This window comes from Cyprinus carpio, chromosome A2, assembly GCF_018340385.1.
Source record: "Cyprinus carpio isolate SPL01 chromosome A2, ASM1834038v1, whole genome shotgun sequence".
NCBI lineage: Eukaryota > Metazoa > Chordata > Actinopteri > Cypriniformes > Cyprinidae > Cyprinus > Cyprinus carpio.
This window is the reverse complement of record NC_056573.1, coordinates 26,331,469-26,358,536: the sequence shown is the minus strand read 5'-3', so window position 1 is coordinate 26,358,536 and position 27,068 is coordinate 26,331,469. Positions and strand designations below refer to the sequence as shown.

General features: G+C 33.0%; 2 protein-coding genes across 5 annotated transcripts; both read left to right on the top strand.

Annotated features, from left to right (window-relative positions):
* Positions 1 to 160: 160 nt before the first annotated feature.
* tpm4b (tropomyosin 4b) lies at positions 161 to 17,710 on the top strand. 4 transcript variants are annotated; one of them, XM_042712940.1, is made up of 9 exons: positions 161 to 570; positions 5,049 to 5,174; positions 10,389 to 10,522; positions 11,784 to 11,901; positions 11,983 to 12,053; positions 13,160 to 13,235; positions 14,037 to 14,099; positions 14,241 to 14,310; positions 15,780 to 16,051. In XM_042712940.1, exons 1-9 carry the CDS (start codon positions 457 to 459, stop codon positions 15,860 to 15,862), a joined length of 855 nt encoding a protein of 284 aa, XP_042568874.1. In that variant the 5' UTR covers positions 161 to 456; the 3' UTR covers positions 15,863 to 16,051. The 4 variants fall into 4 exon arrangements, with proteins under 4 accessions (XP_042568874.1, XP_042568865.1, XP_042568882.1 ...); XM_042712931.1 differs by lacking the exon at positions 15,780 to 16,051 and adding an exon at positions 16,890 to 17,710 and having other exon boundaries at positions 162 to 570; XM_042712948.1 differs by lacking the exons at positions 161 to 570; positions 5,049 to 5,174; positions 15,780 to 16,051 and adding exons at positions 7,841 to 8,152; positions 16,890 to 17,710.
* Positions 17,711 to 18,440: 730 nt separating this feature from the next.
* On the top strand, positions 18,441 to 25,767 carry rab8a (RAB8A, member RAS oncogene family). The gene is made up of 8 exons (XM_042712920.1): positions 18,441 to 18,623; positions 20,224 to 20,284; positions 20,540 to 20,600; positions 22,098 to 22,175; positions 22,783 to 22,872; positions 23,063 to 23,128; positions 23,243 to 23,293; positions 24,391 to 25,767. The coding sequence occupies exons 1-8, from the start codon at positions 18,500 to 18,502 to the stop codon at positions 24,481 to 24,483; spliced, it is 624 nt and encodes a 207-aa protein (XP_042568854.1). The 5' UTR covers positions 18,441 to 18,499; the 3' UTR covers positions 24,484 to 25,767.
* The last annotated feature ends 1,301 nt before the right edge of the window (positions 25,768 to 27,068 follow it).

Below are 27,068 nucleotides of genomic sequence, written 5' to 3'. Positions count from 1 at the left end.
AACTGTGTTTTAAACAAGTAAACAGGGTCAGTTGTTTAATGAGGCATGAGGAGCCACTAAACTCTCTGGAGCACGTCTTGCTTCATGAACTCACTCCAAATAAGGGAATCAGCTGACTTTGAGACGTTCTGTGGGTAAAAGGTTTACTACTTTGGTGTGCTTGAGGAGGGGGAGTGTGTGTGTGTGTGTGTGTGTGTGTGTGTGTTGAGGAAGGGGTTCAAACAGGGGAGGTGGAGACCACCAGGGACCGAGACTCATCTCCTCCACCTCAGGTTTAAACCACGGCAGCAGCAGCGTTGTGTTTCAGTGTGGACTCTCTCCCTCCCGCTCTCCTCAAGTGACGAGGAAAAGCACTGTGATTCCTCTCTCTGTGTCTGACTCTGCTCTAGATCCCGGCGCTCTCGCTTTCCTCTTTGTTTTCTCTCAGGTAAGAAACTCAAGAGCAGATAGAGCAGAATGGAGGCCATTAAGAAGAAGATGCAGATGCTGAAGCTGGATAAGGAGAACGCCATCGACCGGGCAGAGCAGGCCGAGTCTGATAAGAAGTCAGCAGAAGACAAGTGCAAACAGGTGAGACACACGTGTGAGACGCTCCTTACAGTACAGAGATGTTATCAGATGCTTTTACTTTCATATATGTTGTTTAAAAGTTTGGAGACTTTACAGAAATGATAGTTTGCATGATTTTTAAAATATTTTATTCTGAAAACTCTTAAAATTAGTTTTGAAAACTTAAAAGAGATTTTTCAACAAAGATTATTCTTGTACAACTACTATTTCAGTCTACTTCAAAATTACTTCACATTTAATTCAACGATACTTGCTATTTCCTGTGAATTATTTGTGAAATTTACTAGCAATTTCTTAGTGAGGATTGTTTGAAAGGAAAAATTTGAAAGGATTATTCTGCAAAAAATTTTTTTAAATAATAATCAATTATATAAAATATATAAATCTCATTTTTTTGTATGTATATGTATATATGTATTTATCCAAATACTTTTAAGATTTATTTTGCTATTTTTTTTACATGTTTAAATGTTCAAAATTAAAGCTATCTCAGGTTTCTATCTATCTATCTATCTATCTATCTATCTATCTATCTATCTATCTATCTATCTATCTATCTATCTATCTATCTATCTATCTATCTATCTATCTATCTATCTATCTGTCTATCTGTCTGTCTGTCTATATGTCTGTCTGCCTGTCTGTCTGTCTAACTAACTATCTGTCTAGCTATATATATATTGTAAGTTGTAATTTCTATGTAACAACATAGATTTAGATTTTAGACCCCCCCCCCCCATTTCTGATTGAAACTGGATACTACAAATTAGAGGAAAATATAATTTTAAATAATTAAAACTACAAACAATTACCATATTATTATTATTATTATTTTTTTTTTAAATAAGGAAAATTACAAACAGTGTCCAGTGCACGTGTTCCTTCTTCACGATGCAACACATGAAAATGGTTGATGTCCACTGAATACAGCTAAAAAATAAAAAAAAAGACGAGGCTGAAATATAATACAGTTTTCATTTTTGTTACATTTTGATCATTACATAATTCCTAGACTTTTTGTGTTATTTCAGTTTTATCACATTACTGTTGTTCTAAAATGTGGATAAACTGTCCAGTTTACCTGAATTCATCATGTAACATGCTTAAATGAGAAAACTAAAATACAAACATCCAAACTTCTTGCAAAATAAAACAAAAAGCCACACATTTAAACATCTATCCAAATATTTATTTATTTATTTATTTATTTATTTATTTATTTATTTATTTATTTATTTATTTATTTATTTTATTTTTTTATTATTATTATTTATTTATTTTGCAGTGATGCCATTGAAGAACCATGTTGGTCCTACAAATAACCTTTCAGTTAAAAGTTCACTTTCTTCTAAGTGTGAAGAACATTCCAATAATCTAAAGAACCCACTATAAAGGACCTTATATTATATTATATTATATTATATTATATTATATTATATTATATTATATTATATTATATTATATTATATTAATTATATTATATTATATTATATTATATTACACCATATTACAACTAAATTATATTATATTAGCTGTAAATATTAGTTATTTTTTAACCTAATCAAAATAACCCAAATAAGGTTCCTTATTTCCACTATAAAGAACCTTTTTTTCTGTGGAATGGAGGGATTCCATGGATATAAAAAGTTCTTCATGAAACCATCAATGCAAACCTTTATTTTTAAGAGTGTAGCTGCTAAAGAAATCTCTAAATGTAAATAACTCTCTCCCAAAATATTTATTAATTATTTCCATACTTTTGCAATATGGCATTTGACTAGTTATGGATAAGGGAAACTAAAGGAGGGAGGAATGATTTCCAGACATTCCGGGCATCAGCAGGCTGTAGGGAGCACAGGAATGATCCAGAAGAGTGCCAGCTGTTTCTCTGTGTTTACTGCTCTCTGGAGTGCAGCATCCCACAAATTTCTCAACATCCCCAAACATTCCAGAGATACAACATTTTCACTTCAGTCAGTGAGCTAATCTTATGGGACATTACACTGATGCTGGGAAGTTTCTGAGTTTGCCTATTCCATGTCAAAATCCTTACTACACACGTTTAAGAGCCTTAAACTTCCATGAAACCTTTCCCTTCCACATAAGGTTCTTTATATAATGGAAATTGTTCATTAGATTTGTAAAATGTTCTTCACCAAGAAAAAAGTGGTTCTTTTGGAAACTGTTCACTGAAAGGTTCTTTGGGGAAACAAAAATAGTTCTTATGTAGCATCACCTCTTTTGGAAACTTTGTTTTTAAGAGTGAATATTTTTGCATTTAATTATTTTTCTTTATTGCTTATCTTGACTATAGAGAAAAAATATAGAGAGAGTTATTTACATTTAGAGATTTCTTTAGCTGCTACACTCTTAAAAATAAAGGTTTGCATTTATGCCACACATTTTTAACTATGTGTGTTTATGTTATTTACTTTAACTCTGATCGTTGTACACAGAATAGCAAGTTTTTGTGAGAAAAAGGTGAAAAATGCATGTGCAACTCATCACATTAGAATGGAAATTTTAAAAAATTATAAAATGATATTAATAAATTCTATAAAAAATGACATATTAATTACAAAGTTACAAAATGACATTAATAAATACTATAAAATATTTTTTAAAGTCTTTTATTTTCAAAATTACTCTTATTAATAATAAATAAATACATTCATATATTGACTTAATAGTTTAAAATCAGCTGTTACATTATTGGTAATAATATCTTGCATAAATTCATTTTAACAACAACAAATGTTTACAAAATAGATTAACTAAATATGTCGGCTTCATTGTAGAACTGCAGCTCAGTAGCAATCCTCATAACGTGGCTGTCCACCGATTAATCGTAATTAATTTAATACAAAATAAAATATTATATTATAATAAAATATATTATATTTCTTTGAACTGCAGCTCAGTAGCAATCCTCATATCGTATATTTTATTAATATATATTGTATTAATTGAAGCCAGAGATTTTATGAAATATATATGTGTGTGTGTGTGTGTGTGTGTGTGTGTGTGTGTGTTCATATTAATATTTTATTTACAAAAATCATAAAACAACAACTTTTAGAAATTTTTTAAAACCCAATCAAAATAACATGTAATCATGTTTTTATTGTGTTCGTTAGCTAATAACTTTTAGTTATTTTTTTCAACCTAATCAAAATAACCCAACTGAAGTTTGATTGAGATTAATGCAATGCACAATGAAAAAACATGATGAAACATGAAAATGGTTGTATATATATATATATATATATATATATATATATATATATATATATATATATATATATATATATATCACAGATCAGATCTACAACAAAACCAAAAAATGTGTTAATTAATTTGTTTTGAATGAATGAATGAATGATGCATATATATAGTGCTTTATTGTGTATTGTTGTACACCCAAAGCCCTTTACAATCATGTGGGGGGGGGGGTCTCTCCTCAACCACCACCAGTGAACACCAACAAAAAATAATTTGTTGTTGTATGCTATTTATCTCCAGCTTCAATTAATAATACAATATAATAAATAACGATAATTACTGCATAAGACTCTGAGCTGCAGTTTAGACGTTGTTTAGTTTTGTCATGTCGCATGAAGCTGCTCACTGGAGACGCTGATGGAATGTAAGTGTTGATGATCAGAAGACTCCAGATTCTAGAATTAGAATCACACAAACAGAATTCCAGCTCAGTGATACAGACAAACACAGATCCGCTGCACAAACATGTGTCAGACGGAATAGATCCTGTCAGTCTGACATAATCACATGTCAATGGTGTTTGAGCTGCAGCTGCAGCTGCGCAGACAGACGTCTCTGAGGACGCGCGCATTGATCACAGTTTAATAATGCTGAGCTGTGTGATCATATTTATGGCCTCGTTAGTGCAGATGGACTGTTAGCATGATCTGAAAATACACACAGCTCTCAACACATGAACACACACACACGCACACACACACACACACACACACACACACACACACACACACACACACACACACACACACACACACACACACACACACACACACACACACACACACACAGTACTGCCTCTATAAACCCTGCTAAAAAGGCCAATGAAGATTAGACATTGATATATGATATCACTTTATTTACTACATCTATCTATCTATCTATCTATCTATCTATCTATCTATCTATCTATCTATCTATCTATCTATCTATCTATCTATCTATCTATCTATCTATCTATCTGTCTGTCTGTCTGTCTGTCTGTCTGTCATCTATCTATCTATCTATCTATCTATCTATCTATCTATCTATCTGTCTGTCTGTCTGTCTGTCTGTCTGTCTGTCTGTCATCCATCTATCTATCTATCTATCTATCTATCTATCTATCTATCTATCTATCGTTGTATCTTTCTGTCTGTCTGTCTGTCGTTTTATCTATCTGTTAATCTTATCTTCTGTTACTGTTTTTTTTTTTTTAGCTAGAAGACGAGTTGCTTGCTCTGCAGAAGAAACTGAAAGGAACTGAAGATGAACTGGACAAATATTCAGAAGCTCTCAAAGACGCTCAGGAGAAGCTGGAGCTGTCTGAGAAAAAGGCGACAGACGTGAGTATTCAAGCATTAGACACTGTTTATACAGACAAAATCATTTTTCTTCAATAAGACATCGGTTTTCAGTTAAACATCAAAATCAAAAACATATGTGATCGTATAATAATGCGTCCCTCGCTGTTTTCATACGAATATGGCACCGCAGTAAATCTTGGCACGTGGTCGGGATGGTGAGGTCCAGACAGATTGTTCTCATTCCAGCAACAAAGATGCTTTAATCATAGTGGGAGCATGTCAGCAGCCCCATGTGGAAAAAAATGGGAAGAAAAAGTTTCCCCACATTCCTTTTCGGCTACCGCTGACAGCCTTAAATAAATGTCTTTCCCACTCATTCTGTTACCGGACACCCCAGAGACGTCAAACGTCTTCAGCGTGCAATATTCTAGCAAGGCTTACTTGAACTCATCAGGGTTTTTTTAACAAAACAACATCGGAAAGCTGTGGAATCCAGGCTCACATGCAGAGGAAATGGATATTTAGGGCGAGAGCCACCTCTGAAACCCACAGGGAGAAAATCCAGACCACAAAGCATGAGAGCGGAGCTGCACAACCGAGAATCATTATAAAAAACTGTCTGGACGTGACGTCTACCGCCCCAGAGCTGCATTCTTTTAAAGCACTGAGAGAGAATGTAGGCTACACTTTTAGTGAGCAAGGATGCTTTAAACTGATTAAAAGTGACAGTAAAGACATTTATGATGTGACTATTTTTTTAATATATATAATTTTTTAATATTTAACAATATTACTGTTACTGTATTTTTTGATCAAATAAATGCAAAAGAATACTACTAATAATAAACATCTTTCCAAAAATTATTCCAAATTTTGTAGTCCTGAACTATTATATTGACAGTACAATTACATGATGCATTTGGCAGACGCTTATATCCACTTCATGTTTTCATTGCATGGAAAGTAAAGATATAGCTGCTCTGTTCCAAAACACAGACAACATTTTAAAGTCATCCGAGAAGTGTTTTTTTTTTTTAGCTTTTCCAAAAGCTAGACGACAAAAGATGCCTCCTTTTGTCAATCACGGAATGCATTGTTTTAAAAATAAATATTCTTTCAAATATTTAATGCTAAAACTGTTGATAAAAACAGATGTTTTCCTATTTTACCCAATATTTGTTATGCTGATTAAAATATGACACCATTATCTTATATATTATATATATAGCATTAAAAATACTGACAGTTTGTTTCTATTTCATTATATGGAGAAAAAAAAAAGGTATTCAGATGTGATCTTAAATGATCTTAAATTAGATCATTACGGCAGCGTCTCGCAGTTTGTGTAATATTTCTATACAAGGCAACAGTATAGGTCTGTGCAGAGCATGAAGTTCACTTCATTTCTTTCTTTTCACTCACAATCACACAATCACACACACACACACACACAGCCCAGGAATGTGAGGAATTCAACTAAGCAAACAATAAACCTTCAGCTCTTGAATCTAATGAATCCAACTCTTCTGCTGGGACAAACACACACACACACACACTCAAGCATTTGCAAAAATACTCCCACACATGCTGGAATTCACTGAATGGAATACAAAAGGTATTGTGAAAGCATTATGTAATTTATTAGGCAGTGAACTGATTAAAAAAAAAAATCTGTGCGTCACTCAAGGCTTTGCGCTTGTGCCGCCCCATAACTGCTGTGAGAGGGCCAATAATTACAACAGCACGTCTTGCTCAAGAATATATGCTCAAGAGCATATGTAGACCCATACAGTGTGTATGAAGAAGCTGGAGAAGTATTTGAGCTGTACATGTGTGATTACTCAGGCTTTAAAAATCTTGTGTATTTGTATGTTTTTGTGCATGTCTACCTATAAATTACAGATGTATGTGATTTAAATATGATATAAAATAGGTTGGCATGTGATGGGCATCACTTTTATTTTTGTTGTTTGATGCTAACAAGTTAAGAATACAACAATTGTCTGACTTGTTAAGCATGTTAACTCTCATCATAATAGTTGTAAAGTCTGTATTTAACTTGATTTTCATTTGTTTTTGAAAAACAAAGCTACTTAAAAAAACACATTTAGGATCTGATTGCTTGTCATTAATAACAATACATGAAAATTGGCCATCATTTATATATGTGTGTGTGTGTGTTTGTGTGTATTTAGCATAAGTAAATAAATATGTGTGTGTATTTAATATGCAAATTACTATATAAATTAAACTAAAATTGTATATGCCTATATTTCTCATAATTGCTATGCAATCTGCCTTAGAAAGACAATTGAGCCATTTCGAAGTAAAATGCAAATTTAAAATTAAAATAAAAATTACATTTAATGATAATGTCATATGATGGTGGATAAAGTGCTGTAATGTGTATTACGTTTCAGAGAAATTACTGATTTTATGAGTTGCATCACTTTTAACACTACTGGTTAATAAATGCATTAAACTGGTGTGCACTGATGATTTTACTCACTCATTTCTCATCATTGCTGCAATCACACATGATCATTCATAAGAAACACCAAATATGCCCAGAAGTCAGCACATAATAGCAACAGAAGTCAACACAGGAACACCACCCCCTGATGTCATCTGAAACCCGCATCTTCTTCCTGGGATTGGACTTTTTTTTTTTTTTTTTTTTTTTTTTTGCGCATTCCTGCCCTTTTTTCCAGAATTCCTCATTCTGCGGCTCCGCGAATCAGAGACGAGCAGATGGAAAGTTTGCGACAGTTCTGAGACGTACAGAAGTTGCTCCAAATCTGCGCTTTTGATTTATTTAGAGATTCGCTTTTCCAGCCGGCTTGATCTTGTCTCTAGATCGCTCAGGGGGTTTGTGTGAAGGTCTGGGGATGTCTGTGAAGTCTTTAGACGCCGTGAAGAGGAAGATCCAGAGTCTGCAGCAGCAGTCGGATGATGCGCAGGACAGAGCGCAGTTTCTGCAGACGCAGCTGGACAATGAACGAGACCTGCGGGAGACAGTGAGGACACCTTCTTATCTTCCCATCCTCTTTCTCTTTTCTCTTTCTCTGCTGCTTCTGTCGGATGCCTCTCGCTCGTTTCCGTGCACGCTGAACAGAAATAGTGCAGACCGGGGCTAATTGTCACACTTTCGTGAATGTTTCTCATGTTATTGTAGCGTGATGCTTCACCGGGGCATGTTGTCACGCGGCATGTTTTTTTTTTTTTTTTTTTATTAAAAGTCCAGTTGCACAAATATTTAAACAGTAGGCCTATTTAAAATCTGAGTATTTTTTTTTTTTTTTTTTTTGTGAATTTTATTATCAAAGCAAAAATTCTAAGGTGAGAACGAGGCTAGTTCTCACACTGAATAGTGAATATTATTCAGATGATAGGCTATGTAACTTGGCGCCATAGCGGGGCATGTTGTCACTCTACTAGTTTATTATTTATACCCAAAACTCAAATAATAAGCACAGAACAAAATATAACATACATAAATGTCAAAGCATTGCTTGGCTAACAAATATTGTGATGCATTAATTGTAGGCTAGGCCTATAACATTTAAAACCAATGTGACGATTTGCCCCAAACAGACATTTTTTAAAATATCGTTGTTTTAATAACAAATTTTATGGTTTAAATTAAAAGATACCTTGAATGAAGGTTTAGAAACCACTGCTAGAGAAAACAAGCATTTGTGTAATCAAGGCAAAATGTCACTTGTGTTTTATATTTTGTAATTGTATCCTCGTTTGCATTTCTTACTGCTGGCCACAACAAGGGTTTAGTTTTTTGTTTTTAATGAATGGTTTTGTGTTTCATAATTGCTTTACTGTTTACATTTTGCTGAAAAAGATGTTGTCGAAGAAGGCTGTTATATGCAAATAATAAGTGTCAATAAGTAGCAGGCCTCCATTGTGACAACTTACCCCATAGTGTGACAATAGTGTATATATATATATATATATATATAAAACATCATACCTATATGTTATATATAAATATATATTTTCTTTATTATATCATATATAAAAAATGTATAATATTATGTTTGTTTTTTTAAAGAGGTAAAACTGACCACTAATATAGCAGCCCAGCACCCCCTTCCCGGAAACCGCTGTCTTTAGTTAGTCAGGGACATGACGTTCTTCACATTCTCACTTCCTGTCTTTATTTGTTGCAGTCTGCTTTCACCCAACATGTGTCTCGTAGAAAAACATGACCCAGATGCCCTTTCTTCATATAGCTTTGGAAAGCAGATCTAAACCATCAGCAGATGCTATGGTCTGAAATGACTGTCCTGCAGGAGACTCAAAGCTCAGCCTGTGATCTGGTTCCTCTGCTCTCCAGTAAACCATCAGCAGTTATTTAACTGAACGGCTACGACTAACCTTCCTCCTGTCTGTGTCTGCGGAGCAGCACAAAGGGTTAATTCAAAGTATACTCTTGATATTTGTGCATTACAGACCAAGAAGGTGTTTTCCAGGCCGCTTTGCCACTTGTAAAGACTCATAATGAAATTATAATCAGATGCGTGTTTGAGCACCGTATAAGGCGTGAGGCCCACTGTGTTCTGTGTAAGAGGAAGTGGGCGTGGCCAGAGGAAAACTCTCATTCAAACCTAAAGAATCAGCTTCACATGTGCTTAGATTTCTCTTTGTGTGTTAAAACTACTGATTTCTCAGAGTTTAAACAGTTACTTTACCTAAAAATGGAAGTTTTGTCATGAGTCATGACCTATCTCCCTTGCTTGTATCAGTTTTTTATTAGTCTTTTAAATTCGTTTTTATTTTTTATGTTTTTGTTTTCATTTTAATCTTAGTTAAAGTTTTAAATAACTTGAACTTGCATTCTTAATGGCAACTGATGGCATAAAAAAATATTGAACTATATATATATATATATATAAATTTAAAGAAAGAAAGAAAGAAAGAAAGAAACACAAAGGAGATCAGTATAATTTTGTAAATAATACACATTAAAATTCAAATAAAAAACTATGGAATTTCTAATAGGAGTCAATCCTACAGGGATCCACAAAGATCTTACTGGATTCGCTGAAATTTCTTCATGTTTCTTATGTTGAATGTATTTTTTTGCTATGTTAGAATTTCAGTTTATCGAGTAGGGTATTAGCAGATTGTTTTAAGATTATAATCCAGACCCGTTTCTGAAAGCATTCCTGTAGGATCTTTTAACTCTGCCTCATTCCTTCAGATTACTTTAAGCGCTGTTTCTCTGTGTGTTGCCAGGCGGAAGGAGACGTGGCCGCTCTGAACCGCAGGATCCAGCTGGTGGAGGAGGAACTGGACCGAGCTCAGGAGAGACTGGCCACCGCGCTCCAGAAACTAGAGGAGGCCGAGAAAGCGGCGGATGAGAGCGAGAGGTACAAACACACACATGCATCTGTGCACATTAGAGTCATTATTCAACTAAAACTAAAACCGTGAAACACAATTTACTTAATGGACTGTTAAATGAAATAAAATATAAAAAACTTTTTTTACACTTTTATTTCAGCTAGTTTCCAAGGAAACATTTCTCATTTCATGTAGTTTAACTTGATGTACTAAAATAACTAAAACGAAAACTGAAACGGAAATAAAAGTTAATAAAAGCTTAATAGACATAAAAAAAAAAAAGTTTTAAAAATTAAAATAAAATGGAAAATAAAAAAACCCTCAAATTCAAAATTCAAATATATTTTTGAACTATAAAAACTATATAATATTTGACTCATCCACCTAATTATCATTCCTTTTGTGCACAGTGTTCTCATTACCATAATGTTCAGTTAATAAGAACACTTAAAAATAAAATCCAAAAATCACATTTTCATTGCCAGTCTATATAATTTTTATAATTTTATGTAAAAAATAAATAAATAAATAAATAAATAAATAAAAAACATTTTACTTGAACATTGTTACTTGAGATAAAATAAATGTTAACTGAAAAAAAAAAAAAAAAATGCAACTTTTATTTTATTTCAGCTAGTGGCCAAGGCAACATTTCTCATTTTCATTTAGTTTAACTTGATGTACTAAAATAACTAAAACGAAAACTGAAATAAATGTTAATAAAAACTTCATAGACATAAAAAAATTGGCAAAAAAATGAACAAAATGTTTTAAAAATTAAAATAAAATGTAAAATGTAAAAAAAACCTTCAAATTAAAAATTTTAATCTGTATTTGAACTATAAAAACTATATAATATTTGACTCATCCACCTAATTATCATTCTTTCTGTGCAGTGTTCTTGTTAACATAATGTTCAGTTAATAAGAACACTTAAAAGTCAAGTAAAAATCCAAAAATCATGATTTCCTTACAAATATGTACAATTTTTATTAGCTTTATTTTAATGCAGATGTAAAAAACTTGAATTGTTACATTCTTACTTGAGATAAAATAAATGTTAAATGAAATAAATTTTTTACAAAATTTTCACTTTTATTTAATTTCAGCTAGTGGCCAAGGCAAAATTTCTTATTTTCATTTAGTTTAACTTGATGTGCTAAAATAACTAAAACTGAGATAAAAATTAATAAAAACTATGTAGACATATTAAAAAAAATAAGAAACTACCAAAAATGACAAAAACACAATAAAATGACTAAATATTAAATCGTGTTTTGTATCCAGAGGCATAAAGGTGATTGAGAATCGTGCAATGAAAGACGAGGAGAAAATGGAAATTCAGGAAATAGAGCTGAAAGAAGCCAAACACATCGCTGAGGAGGCCGACCGCAAATATGACGAGGTCAGACACACTCTTTTAATCCGGTTTACTCTGTGGTTTGAGTCAGGAGTGGATCTGTGAATATCATCTGTGTGTTTGCAGGTCGCTCGTAAGCTGGTGATTCTGGAGACTGAGCTAGAAAGAGCAGAAGAGAGAGCAGAGATCGCAGAACTGTTAGTACACGTCTTTAACTGACCCACAGGCAGATTTAGTTAACCATAACACAACAAGCTGACCTATGCTGACAAAAAAAAAAAAAATGTGTAGAATTTGCTTTGAAACTATTTTCTATGGAAGCCCGCTTCAGCCACGGAATAAAAAAACAAAACAAAACAAGGGTACAGTAATAGTGGCTTTTTATCTCACAATTCTGACTTTTTTTCTTGCAATTGTGAAAAATTCTCAGTCAAACTTGTGTTATAAAGTCAGATTTGAGGGATATAAACATGCAATTGTGCAATTCTGACCTTTTATTTCACAGTTCCGACTTTTTTGCGAGTTATAAAGTCAGAATTGTGGGATATAAACTCGCAATTCTGACTTTTTTCTCTTATATCAAGCAATTCTGAGTTTATAACCCGCAATTACAAGTTTTTGTGTGTTTATTTCATGCAGTTCTGAAAAGAAAAGACAGAATCGCGAGATGTAAACTTGCAATTGCTAGAAAAAAAGTCAGAATTGCAAGATCATTTTTATTCAGGGGCGATAAAACAAAATTCCATAATTTTTATTCATAAATTGCTAGTAAATTCACATTGAATTGAACATGAAGTAGAAAGACCGAAATACTATTTTCTTGTAAAACATACTACAATAATCTCATTTTATTTACAACTTCTGGGGGAAAAAAAAGTAAGTTTTTATAATGTAAATCAGTACGGGTTTGTGGCCTGCACGAAAATCCAGTTTAAAGTTAACATGCAACTGAGTTCAAACCCCATTTTACTTCAAGTAAAAGATTACTTTAGAAACATTAATATAAAATAAGAAATTTGGGTCCATTTTTGATTTTATGCTGCCTTTAAATTGTTTTCTTGTTGATCCAATCTGGTTTTAAAACCTATTAATGATGTGGAAGTTAATGAACCTTTTAATTTCCGTGGAACCTTTTATATTCCACAAAAGGTTTTTTTTTTTTTTTTTTTTTTCGTTCTTTAGATTATTAAAATGTTCTTCACACTAAGAAAAAAATGGTTCTTTTAGAAACTGTTCACTGAAAGGTGGTTCACTTTGGGGAACCACGAACTGTTCTAAACTTTTTTAATCTATGTTTTTACAGTAAAGGTGGAGATTTGGAGGAAGAACTGAAAAACGTTACCAACAATCTCAAGTCCTTAGAAGCTCAGTCAGATAAGGTGAGTCAGCTGACCGGTGACCCATAATTCCACGGGGCAGAATGAATTTCGGTGTTAACTGTTCATAGTGCATTCTGATCTAAGCTGTTTGTTGAATTGAATGTGATGATGCATGCAAGTGATGATCTGCACAGAAACTGGTTCTGCTAGTGTTTCATGAATGAAGCCCATTGTATTGAACATGAATGAACTAGAACGCAGGAATCTGGGAAATCTGATTCATTTTAGCGACTTAGTGGCTTAGGAGATTCATTTCAGTGAGCTGGTTTGAAAAAAATGATTCATTTTAGTCAGTTCTCAACTGTGTAGCTCCTGCACTTTAGTAGGAAAACAAATGTTTGCTAAATACTGTTGTTATTAATTACTATATTTCAAATGCAATGGTTATATATATTATGTTACTATTTATATTGTGCATAAATTAGGACAGTAAAATAATTAAGCTAGTGATCTTTTCAATATGAAAATAAAATGCATATAATGTTTTTCAAATTCTATGCAAATTCATCCACGTCTGGCTAATAAAGCAATATATTAGTGTTTGTTCAGCTGGTAAATCACACTTGTGCTGTTTATTTATAAACAAAATTATAAACTATTCTATTCAGTTGTAGTAGTATTTTTTATTGTTGGGTCTGTGCTTTTCATGATAATATCGATGCATTACTTTTAAGATTTTAATTAAAGTAAGCAATACTGGTACCATGTTTTCACTTGATGTCCAGTGTTAAATCTGAGACCTGAAGAAAACCCGACTGAGAACCAGTGATCTAAATAACCTTTTGCATGATTTCTGTCTGATATACAGAGAAAGAGGACAAGTACGAAGAGGAGATCAAAGTTCTCACTGATAGACTGAAAGAGGTGAGCGAGTTTAACCTAAAGCAGCTGTTCATTCCGATAGTTTTGCATGCAACTCTTTCGTTCGTCGGTCAGATGCATGTCATTCAGGCCATTCTCTGAGCTTTTCAAATCCTTTTTTTCTCTCTGCTTTTTCCCCCGCAGGTTGAGACTCGTGCTGAGTTTGCAGAAAGGTCGGTGGCCAAACTGGAAAAGACCATCGATGACCTCGAGGGTAAGCTGTGAGGATGTCACTAATGATGTCTCTTGTGACCGTGTGCAGCGGCTTTATTTCTCTTTTCATCGTACTAAAAGAACAGAGCTAACGGTGGTGGCATCTTCAACCTGTTCAACTTTTTTGCAAACACCTGGAGAAGATTAATCGAAGCCGAATCAAACTTGTTTCATAATTGATGAACTTCGCAACATTGACACTGTTATTGAACTAAATTGAAACTAAATTTAGCTGAATAATGGCACTATTATCTTCTGTAGAGCTCTTGATAGCTAAAATGAAATTTAATTAGTTTCATAATTGATTAATACTAAATAAAATGTAATAAAATATATATTTGTAATTTATTAGAAATTAAAAATATTTTTTTAATTAATTCATAAATAATTTTACAATTAAAAATTTTTAACACTGTTATATTCCTTATATTTTCTGTAAAGCTGCTTTACAGCTGAAATGGAATTTGTTTCGTAATTGATTCATATTAAATAACATTTCATAAATTATTTATATATGTATATTTAATTAATAAATAAATAATTATAAAATTAATAAAACATTATCATTGTTATATTCCTGTTTATTAAGAATTATTATTTTCTGTAAAGCTGCTTTACAGCTGAAATGGAATTTGTTTCGTAATTGATTCATATTAAATAACATTTCATAAATGATTTATATATGTATATTTAATTAATAAATAAATAAATATAAAATTAATAAAACATTATCATTGTTATATTTCTGTTTATTAAGAATTATTATTTAGCTGAAATTGAATTGGTTTAATAATTGATTAGTATTAAATAAAATGTAATAAATTATTTATATATGTATATTTATTATAATTAATAAATAAATAATTAAAAAAATTAATAAGAGTATTAACTGTTATATTCCTGTTTATTAAGAACTATGATCTTCTGTGGAGCAAATGATTAATATTAAATAATATGTTAAATAATTTTCACATTAATAAAACATTAACATTGTTATATTTCTGTTTATTAAGAATTATTATCTTCTGTAGAGCTGCTTTTGAATTTTTCTGCAGCGCTGAAATTGAATTAATGAAACATTAATACTGTTATATTCCTGTTTATTTAGAACTATTATCGTCTGTAAACAAATTGAATGTTTCATAATTGATTTATATAAAATAAATGTAATACAACTGCACATATAAATGCACAAAAAATGAATCGAAAGCAAATCGAAGCATTTAGGATAAGACTTCAGTTTTTGCATTCCCCCCTCTTCCCCCTTTCTTTTTCCTTTCTTTCTTTTATCTAGTGAGCTGCCTACCTAGAAAGCATTTTTAGGCATTACCGTGCTGTCTTGTCCACTTTGACCTGTTGAACTTACTGTTTCCTCTTGTTTTCTGTCTGTCCTTTCCTGTTCCTGTCTCCTACATTCTCCATCCTTGGCCGAAACACCTGTCCTTTCTGCTCTTGACCTTTGACCTCCAGATGAAGTCTATGCTCAGAAGCTGAAATACAAGGCCATTAGTGAGGAGCTGGATCTCGCCCTCAATGATATGACCACCTTATAGATGCTTTAGTGCTTGAGCGTATAACATTATGAGCGCTTACTGTGATTGATAGCACTATCCTGATTGGCTGTGCCTCTGTCTCTCTTTCTCTGCTCACCCTTTCTTCCTCAATGTATTTTGCACTCTCTTAAAGTTCGGTTATTCCACTAAAATGTAATAAAGTTTTTTTCTGCTCTTTGGACACTCCCACTTGTTTCAGTTTCTTGCTTTTAGAAATAATGCATATTTCCTGCCTCTCTGATCTTGAGTCTAGTCTAGTCTTTCTGCATCTTTGTTGCCCTTTTCATGGAAACACAACATAATAAAGAAACAACTTGTTTATATTAGACATGTGATAATTATTTCATATTTACTTACAACAGTGGAACATAAGTTATAAGTGTAATAAAGCCAACACTCATAGAAAAATAATATAAAATATGTGTGTGTGTGTGTGTGTGTGTGTGTGTGTATGTAATTTATTTAGTCTAAAATATTTTAAATATAAATTTTTACAAATATTTAAATATTCAAATATATGTAAATATATAAGTAGTTTGAGAGCACAGGGAAACAATTTGTAAAAAAAAACAAAAAAAAGGTTGAAATCACACTTTACATTTATGCTTTTTAACCAAGGAGACTTGCAATAAAAAAGTTTTACCGGAAAATATAATAATAAATGCAAATATTTATAATTAGTTTAAGAGCACATGGCAACAATTTGTTTAAAAAAAAAAATGTTTAAAATAAAAAGTTGAAATCACACTTGTGGCTTCTACATATATTATGATTAAAATCTCATATATTATGATTTAAGAATCTCAGAGCTTATTGCATTTCTGTCTTTTGAAAATCTGTAAAAATCAGTTTCTCCATGGAGACAAAATGAATGGGATTTTATTTCCATAACCCAGCTGTGGTTTACTGGTTTAACTCGGAAGGGACAGGCTTGTTATGCAATCAACACTTTAGAGAATCGTGTTTAGAAAAATGGCACAGTCAGCGATTGTGTCTCTTTTTAAATCATGGTGCTGGTTTCTTTCAGAGGATGTGGCTGAGGCCAAACAGCAGAATCTGGAGATGAATCAAGTCCTGGATCAGACGCTTCAGGAGCTCAACAGCTTGTGAGCAAACAAGAAGAAATCAATGAAGAATGTTCCAGAATTTCTCATTCATTCCAGCAGCTTTATGTTTAGCTTTTCATGTGTTTTTGATTTTGTATGTTGAAAGTTCTGTTATTTTCATCCATTAATTTTGGTTTATAATTTTCTGATTATTTCCTAAAGCACCTATCAGTCCATTAAGTACTAAATAATGTCTTCTTCTTGCCATTTGTCCCATTTATAAGAGTGCTGCAGGTTAAACACATACTTCTGACACAATATGCGGCATAAAACCAAAACATGCCTTTAATACTGTTTTATGTTTTTAGACTTTAAAATTATGACCCATTATTGTATGTAAGAATGTTTCCCTTTTTCAGTTTTTCGATTTTTTCTTTTTTTTTCTCGATCTGTCTGCTGTGTAAGGGTAGTGCTGTTTTATTTATTTGTTTTGAATTAACATAAAGGCAGAAGGTATATTTAAAACAGTGGAAACGTAACAACAAAGGGTCAGTGCATAGAGCAATTAGTACATCACTTTTTAGTAGTGATGTTAGGAAAATGTAAGGGAATGTACAAAAAAAAAAAGTTGTAAAGGTATTGGAATATAGATATTTCTTGGATTTTGGCATGAAGAAGTCTTTATTAGTTTGTCATTAATGGGACCATTTTGTACCCTTGTTGCTGCGTGGGATATTTTCACTGTGGTTAGATTTTTTTTGTACTTGTTAAACTAAATAAATGTTTACTTATTTGAACACCACACCAATCTATGAGAATTATTATTTACATGTCTGCTGGCTGATAAATCACATGAAAAGTAAATTTCTTTATAGTTAATATAATTATATATAATTAATTATATATAAATAATTATATAAAATATATACTTATATCTATTATCTTATTTTAGTATCATATTCTTTTTTTTTTGGCACTTGCATTATTTTCATCACAATTTCACCTCAAATTCTCTTTATTCTAATGCAATAATAATAATAATTGTGTATATAATATATAAAAATAAATATAAACGTTTACATTTAAATATTTATGAATATAATTTTTCTTACATTAATATTATGGGGAAATAGAGCTGAAATAGAGACGGTCAGGAAAATAAACCACAGGCCTGAAGCCAAGTCTTATGAAGGAATTTGACCGGCCACACGCGCTAATTAGTAATGACCTTGAGGCACAGACTTACGTAAGTAACTGCTGTAAAGTTATGAGGTCTTGTATTTGTTCAGGAAGCACATTTTACGAATCACACTATGGCGAAGACTTAGCTTATGAATATTAATCGTGTACTCTGACGTTCGACGTGGCCGTCACGACCGCTGGCAAACCAACGAATCCTACTATGACGAAGGCGCGTCTTATGAATATTAATGACGGTCCGTACACTCACGTTGCAGGAAGGTTATGACGTACCTCATTAATATTAACATACGCCGCCTTCGCCATAGTATGATTGGTCAGTTCCTCGCTGCTCTGCGGATTCTGCGCTGTCTGCTAAAGAACCGGGCGGGATTTCCGCAATACACTCAGTATGGCGAAGACCTACGATTACTTGTTTAAACTGCTGTTAATCGGGGATTCCGGCGTCGGGAAGACCTGTGTGCTGTTCAGATTCTCGGAGGATGCCTTTAACTCGACGTTTATCTCGACGATAGGTATTAATGTCTCTCCGCTCGGGTTGTTTATAAAAACGTCCGGCTGTGCTAACGGCTAAGCTAATGGACTAGTAACGTTAACTGTCTGTTAGCTCTTCTTGAGTTCTTGTGGTTTGTTTCTTTTGTTTCTTGTTTCTTAACTTTGACAGTTTTGCGGGTGTTTTGGCTTTTAATTAATAATTTCGTGCGGCGATAAGGTGTCTATTTGGTGAACGTTTCTATCGGTTAGCATCTAGCTGTTCTGACAGAATGACTCCGATACTAAATACTAGATTTGCTTATTTTGTAAACTTAAATATCCAACAACTAGAATCATTCTGTGAATATACAATTAAAATGCTTAAAATATGTGATTAGAAACCTGCTAGCCACACTATAAGATGTTTAGGACTTAATAATATAATAATATACATGTCCACTTTCAGTTAAATAGCTTTTACTGTGGTAGTACCATGGTACAGTTATACTAATATCAGATGGTACTTTGATATACAGATACCATGGTGCTGAATGATTACTGTATACTTTAACCGTAGTAATCCAAGTTACTTTATAGAATGGAATTTCCTAAAATAGTGGTAGTGATATCTACATGTTCAAAAATGTGTTGGTTTCATGGTAATATGTCCAAAAACATGGTAGTAATATGTTACTTTTTAAATCTGTTGATGTAAATGGAACGTTTTCTTAATCAGTTGCTCTGTTAAGGCGAGACACTGCAGGTGAATAGGGTAAAAAAATTAACTAATAGTTATCACCTTACCAAGTTGATTGATTACATTGATAATTGCAAACATTTTTTGTATTACAAGTTTTCTAAAATGTTATATTTAAATATGCAAATGAGGCATTGTTTAATGAAATATGTGCTAATTTGCATAAATTCCAAGTACAAAAATCTGAAGAATGGATGAAGTCCGTTTCAAAATTCTTGTTTAATTTTTTTTGACATATTAGAGTCAGAAGGAATTCTGGGTATCTCTTTTTGTCACTCCATAATTCAGAAAAACTTTGAACAGCTAGAAAACAATATATTTTCACCATTTTGGGGGGAATAAAATGTTGTATATAATCAAGAAAATTATATATGAGCAAATTCCTGTGTAAAAACCTTCAGAATATAGACAGGAATAAATATGTAAAGTTTGGTGTGTGTAAGTGCCACTGAAGTGGAGATTTATGGCTCAGAGTTGGAGAAAAAAACTAATTTTGAGAAAACAGCCTTTAAAAATATGTATTGTAATTAAAATCTATTGACACAAATAGATAAAGTGCTATAAAAGAAACACTTAACAGTGTCTTTTGGATGTTTTCTTTCCATAAGTCTGAAAAAACACTTTATGAAAAGACAAAAAGCCCAAAATCTAAAAATTGACAGGTGCATGAAAACCTCTGTTTTTGCCTGCAGTGTCTCCCCTTAAGATCAGTTATAAGTTTACCATCATTCAATTATGTCTCATTTTTAAGTAATGTGTTTACAGGTCATGCTTATGGTTTTGTTTCTTTGTGATATGAAGGGCTGATGAGAAATGTCTAGCTGATTTGATGTTGATTTTGATCAGCCTTTGACAGTCGTGCAGTTACATATTTTCTCTTCCAGGTATCGATTTCAAGATCAGGACGATAGAACTAGATGGCAAGAAGATAAAGTTACAGATATGGTGAGTTTCTTGTCGTCTTTTCCTTCTAGTGTCACTCTCAGCGCTTGTTGAACATTAGCAGATTGCTGGAATGGCATGTGTGAGAGAGTTTTCTGAAGGAGCCTCTGTTTTGAGTACTGAAACCATGACCGGTTTAATTTCTCCTTTACATGGCAGCACGTGTCAGTGGTTAACTTTTGTCATTGTTCTAGTAAGGAGCAGGTCATCCTCTAGTTTAACTGCAGCTACAATACTGATATTGTTTGATTTTTGCAGGGACACGGCAGGACAGGAGCGATTCCGAACGATCACAACGGCATATTACAGAGGTGCAATGGTAAGATGATGCTGAAGTACAGTACAGGTCAAAAGTTTGGAAACATTACTATTTTTCATGTTTTTGAAAGAAGTTTCTTCTGCTCATCAAGCCTGCATTTATTTGATCAAAAATACAGAAAAATAATGTAATATTGTGATATATTATTACAATTTAAAATAATTGTTTTTAAATGTATTATACTTTAATTTATAATTACTAATAAATAAAAACTTTAATATTAATACATTTATTTCTGTGATGCAAAGCTGAATTTTTAGGATCATTATCACATGATCCTTTAGAAATCATTCTAATATGATGATTCATTATCAAAGTTGGAAACAGTTCTGCTGCTTAATATTTTTTCAGAACATGTGATACTTTTTTAGGATACTTTGATGAATAAAAAGTAAAAAAAAAAAAAAAAAAAAAAAAAAAAAAAGAAGCTATGTTTTTTAAAATATAAATATTTTGTAATAACAATATACACTACTGGTCAGTAATTTGGGGTCAGTCATTTTTTTTCTTTAAATAAAAAATTTTTAAATAAAATCAATACTTTTATTCAGCAAGGATGTGTTAAATTGATATAAAGTGATAGTAAAGAAAAAATATTATTAGAATAGATATTATTAGAATTTTTTTTTTTTTCTCTCATACTCACCAATGCAGTTTTTTTTTAACCTTTTATTCATCAAATATATTAGACAGCAGAACTGTTTCCAACACTCATAATAAATCAGAATATTAGAATGATTTCTAAATGATCATGTGATAGACTGGATGTTACAATGTGACACTGAAGGCTGGAGTAATGATGCTGAAAATTCAGCTTTGCATCACAGGAATAATTTTTTTTTTTTTTAAGTATATTCAAATAGAAAACTATTATTTTAAGTTGTAATAATATTTCACAATATTACTGTTTTTTCTGTATTTTTGATCAAATAAATGCAGGCTTGATGAGCAGAAGAAACTTCTTTCAAAAACATTAAAAATAGTAATGTTTCCAAACTTTTGACCTGTACTGTATGTACTCCATTACTGTGCTTTGTACGATGAGCTTCTGGTCTGTCTTCGCCGGTTCACCCTCATGTTGCGTTCTGATCATTTTGACATGGATAGGATTTTCTTTTTTAAGAAAAAAGTAGTTAATGTTATTGCATTGGACCGAAACCTACTAACTTTGCTTAAACTGTGTATAATTTTTCTTTTCTTTTTCCTCCACCTTGTTACTCATGTGGTGTTCCCGGTCAAAAATGCTTATAAATTTCTCAGTATGCTGTTATTGTATATATGCTGTTGATCGTAGGCATGTGCTAATTGCGAGACAACAAGTTTGAAATCAAGATTTAGTGATGATGTAGCATAATGCGAGTTTTACAAAGGCTGGACAGTTTTGAATTAGATAACAGATTTTCAGCACAGGGTTAATGCAGTAATAACACGTCTGCTGTTGTCTTCATAATTGCTGTTTTGTGCACAGTTGTGACTTGTCTTGTGCTCTGATCTCAGGGTATCATGCTGGTTTATGATATTACCAATGAGAAATCATTTGACAACATCAAAAACTGGATCCGAAACATAGAGGAGGTGAGTGTTTCAGTGCCCAATTTATCTTCCTTAACGGTAAACTTCAGATTTCAAGGCTTTTGCTGTGTGCAGTGCTTTCTTAATATGTATAATCATCAGGTCTAATCCGCTTTTTTTTTTTTTTTTGCAATAAGCGGTTATAAAATAAATGTTTACACTTCACTTAACAGTGAAGCATGGGTTAATTTCTCATGAATGCATGAACTGATAAAATGTATAGTTTAAATGCATTGCATTTTGCTTTGGATAAGTGTCTGAAAAATGCATTCATGTACATGTAAATATTTTGCCTGTTTATTTTTTAAATCTAAAATAAATATTGAAATGGACGTCTTTGGCCATTGCATCTCACTGCTTTTTGTCTCTAGCATCTTCTGGCATTTAAAAGTGTTGTGCTTTTAATACGACATATCCAGTAAATAATAGATTTGAATATGAAAGCATGTTATGTGAACTCCTATTATTGTTGTCTAAACTACCAGAAACCTAATTACTAGTCATTCCGACTAGTCCGTTTTGAAAATATGTAGCTTTACCAGTGTACCAATAATGTTTGCATATTCAACGGCAAATTATTACAGCTCATGTTCTTGTGTTTTCAACCCAGCATGCATCAGCGGATGTAGAAAAAATGATTTTGGGGAACAAATGTGACATTAATGAGAAGAGGCAGGTGTCTAAAGACAGAGGCGAGAAGGTAAGCGATCTTGTTCCTTGAGCTTCTCCTATAAAAAAAAAAAAAAAAAAGTATTATATGCTAGTATAATATTATTTAACTTTCAGTGTATAAGACTCTATAGCAATGAGGCCACCTTCCACAAAGAATGTATTCTTGAGAGATGATATACATGTATTTTCTATACTAAAATCTGCCTGTACTCGTTTAGCTGGCGTTAGAGTACAGCATCAAGTTCATGGAGACGAGTGCGAAGGCTAATATCAACGTTGAGAACGTAAGTGTAAATGGCTTTGATAACGAATCCTCATTTCATTTCCTTATCATATCTGCAGCTGACTGAATGTTTAAAGGTCATAAGACATGATGATGTTTTCTGCTCTACCTACAGGCATTCTTAACACTCGCCAGAGACATAAAAGCAAAGATGGACACGAAATTGGTAAGACTTTCCCTTTCTGTGCCTTAGGTTTGTGTAAAAATGAATTTAGACTTATAATTGGGTGACACTACAATAAGGCTTCATTTGTTAACATTAGTTGACTACAGAAGTTAACACAAACAATGAACAATACTTCTACAGCATTATTAATCTTAGCTGATGTTGATCTAATACATTTTTAAGATCAAAAGTTGTATCTGTTAACATTAGTTTATGCTCTGTGAATAAAACAGACAACGTAACGTAGTTTAATGCTGTTTGTTCATTATTAGTTAATGCATCAGTGTTAACAAGTGAGACAACTAGCATGTGAAACTGATTAAATGTGTAACACAGATCACGTGACATCGAAATGTTTGTTTCATACTATTGCCATGCAGTTATCATCTTGGAAATAAGTTGATTTTGCATTAAGTTAACGTTTGGATGTCTTATTAAATAAATCAAATAGTAAATAATGACAATTTTGGTAATACTTTGCTTGCCTTTATAGCCTTTAATGCAGTATAACAGTATTCATAATGTACATTGTTTGTAATGCATTATACATTTTCATAAATAATTGTAACAAAGTTAAAATGCATTATAATATTTGCATACTCCTTGTTGCATCTAAAATTGGTTGTTTGTCATAATTCAATGCAGTATGTATTTTCATAAATTGTAATGGAAGTTAAAATGCCTAACATTTGATAAGATACGTTTTTACATCTGAAATTGGTTGTTTCTCATAATTCAATGCAGTATGTATTTTCATAAATTGTAATGGAAGTTAAAATGCCTAACATTTGATAAGATACGTTTTTACATCTGAAATTGGTTGTTTGTCTTGTTTTTTTATATGCATTATATTTTCTTAAGGTGCAACAATGAGTAGATAAGTATAATTATAGGCCTAGATTATAACTGTTGACTTGATCATACAATGCATTATTACGTGCATTGTGAGGGATAATAAATGCATTAGAAATACTTTCATAATGAATTATATATAAAGGGTTCAAGTTAAGTGTTACCGTTTGGAAGAACAAATCTGATATCCCTTGCTCAGACTGATAAGGTTTTTTTTTTTTTTTTTTTTTTTTTTGTTCGCACAGGAGGGGAACAATCCTCAGAGCAGCAACCATGGAGTGAAGATTACCACTGAACAGCAGAAAAAGAGCAGCTTCTTTCGCTGTGTGCTACTGTGAAGACCAAGGCCTTACTTTCCGCCGCCCGTGGGCTGGACACGACTGGACTATGTTCTCCTTATTAGCACTCCTCCTCCTTCCTCTTTATCCCATCTCTTCTCTTCTTCCAGCTCGAGGGCAATCGGAGTTCCGTGCTCCTATATCTTCTTCCATTGACAGATTAGCGATGCCACTTCCTCTCGCTTACGACCCTTCCCTGATGAAACCGTGGTGGGATTGCATTGGTTCTGCAAGTCAAGGTGAAGAGCTGGGTGCTGCAGCATCATCACAGTAGTTCCAGCAGTAAACGTGCACTTAAGGAGATCCCCTAGCTTTGTTTCAATCGCTCGTTTTGAGCACACAACTGCCAAAATTGATCCCTTCCTTCACGGTGACCTGGAAGCAGTTGTGATTCTGGGTCGGGCCGCAGAGCGTGGTCTGATATTGAGCCAGCTTGAGAGTTACGTGGGACTTTCTTTATCATTCCATTTTCATGCATTCTTCGACAATCACATGACCTTATTGTAAGTAGAGGAATATTATAACTCACCTCTTAGATGCTTTCCCTTCCTTTCGTTTTTTAAAAAGCAAACATTTCGCAGTTTATGTCCCCCAGTTTTATGTTTCAGACCTGTTACGCAAAAGTGTTGCATTCACAAACATAGTGCAGTCAAGGTTTCATATTAAACGAATGAAGATCCTGCTTTTTATTCATTAAGACATGTTTACTACTGCCTTGTTAAAACTAATCTCCCCTTTTTTTTTTTTTTTAAACATGCACATGAAGCTATTTCCAAATGCAGTGGCGCTAGCTTTCCTTTTTTAACATTCCTTCGAATAAATCCAAACCTCAGGTCTTGCTTTATAACGACCCGAAAATGCCCAAACATGAAAGCGTTCTTTAATTAAAATGAAACGTAGTCCTTGATGAGATGTGGAAATGCTGAGTCTGTAGTGTTAACAAGTATGCGTAACCAAAAGCATTGAGAAAGGGTGACTATGTAACCTGAAAAGCAGAGCTATACTTGAGAAAGCACCTCGCGTATACAGAAGTCCATGCACTTTATAAGTATCTTTTGTGTTGTGTGTAGTTTGTGCCAAGTGATAGTTTTGCATCATAAAGACTGGCGTTTTTACACGGTTACATGGAGTATGACCTGCCGAGTTTTGAGATTAAGCCGTTTTCATTCCCCCAAGAAACATTTCTACAAGTTTTGAATGATCTGTTCTCCTGATAGTTGCTAAAGCACTGGCTGCTGTTGGTACAGTTTGAATAAATAGTCTTCTATCAGTTGTATTATGAAAGGACTGTACGTGTATCATCTGAATCACAGTCCTATAACATGTCAGTCTTATTAGTTTGGGTCGCACGGTGTAAAAACAAACAGATTTGGTTCATATGACTAGGCTTAACTACCAAGAATACAGTAATCCACCATTCCTGAGCTCTGAATAGTGTGTTGTCATAAGCACATGCTTATAATTAATGCAAGAAATGCAACGCTAGAGAGTTCAGAAACAACCTGCAGTTGGATATTTTTTCACTCCAGTTGATCAAAGCTGAGTCAAAGCCGCCTGTCTCTTATTTTGACAAATCGTGTAGTTTTGCCTTTGCACTCCAGTATACACAAATATACGTTTTGAAGTCATATTGTAAAATGAAACATGTCAGTTGGTGCAGTTGTGTTCTCCAGCAATAGTCAGGAAACGTTACCACAAGATTCAGCACTTGTTATCAAATTCTCCATTTATAAGAATCCAAATAAGTGAATCACACAAAACCTGTCGAGAACATCTTCAGGTCAAATTTCACCCCCAAACCAGTTTTTGCATTTTGCTATTTTCACGACAAGCTTGTTTTTCCTGAATGCAATCTGATTATCACTGTCCCGCACAAATTCTTACATTTTATATAATATAATATAACAACTATTTGCATATCAGGGCAGTATGTATTGTAGTAGCTTTGAAAAAATAAATTGTAATACATTTTTTATTTTATTTTTTGCACAGTTTGGGAAGTTAATTGTCATGTTCCATACGATTTTTGGGTGAAACGTGACCTGGATGTGTTTTTAAGAGAAGCACAGTGTTTGACTGTTTTTCCTGCGAGGCAGAAGTGCATGAAATTCTCTTCTCGCTGCAATATGGCGCATCCTAAAAATGCCCACTTTCCTTTTCTTTTTCCAAGCTTAAATGTTGAGCTACTTGAAATGACTTCCTGTTTGCACCTTGTTCTCTTTCCACCTCCAGGAGATGCTGTTTTGGGTTCATATTTGCGTTAGAAGTCGTATGTTGGTGTAACGGAGGTCGGCCCATTTTCATCTGTACCCACGGCATCTCTCTTCTATCCCTGTCCAATAATGCCGTTTGTCTTAATAACTAATACTTGATCTTTAATTTTGGATCTATGCATCATGAAGGTGATACTGTTGACCTCCTGTGTGTTTATTATTTTCTGTACATGGAAGCGTCTGTTTAGTTGTCTGTTCTGAGCTTTAGAGGACAGTCTGCTGTTTAAAACATGTTAATGGACCTCCGACGCAATTTAATCTGGCCTTAAAGTGACAAAATGCAACAACAGACAGCTGGCAAAACATTTTGAT

Excerpts from the sequence above, each read along its gene's own strand:
- tpm4b (XM_042712931.1), top strand. The coding sequence starts at position 457 with ATGGAGGCCATTAAGAAGAAGATGCAGATGCTGAAGCTGGATAAGGAG. Across the intron at positions 11,902-11,982 it reads CCGACCGCAAATATGACGAG|GTCGCTCGTAAGCTGGTGAT; the intron begins GTCAGACACACT and ends GTGTGTTTGCAG. Across the intron at positions 13,236-14,036 it reads TAGAAGCTCAGTCAGATAAG|TATACAGAGAAAGAGGACAA; the intron begins GTGAGTCAGCTG and ends ATTTCTGTCTGA.
- rab8a (XM_042712920.1), top strand. The coding sequence starts at position 18,500 with ATGGCGAAGACCTACGATTACTTGTTTAAACTGCTGTTAATCGGGGAT. Across the intron at positions 20,285-20,539 it reads AAGATAAAGTTACAGATATG|GGACACGGCAGGACAGGAGC; the intron begins GTGAGTTTCTTG and ends TGATTTTTGCAG. Across the intron at positions 22,176-22,782 it reads GGATCCGAAACATAGAGGAG|CATGCATCAGCGGATGTAGA; the intron begins GTGAGTGTTTCA and ends TTTTCAACCCAG.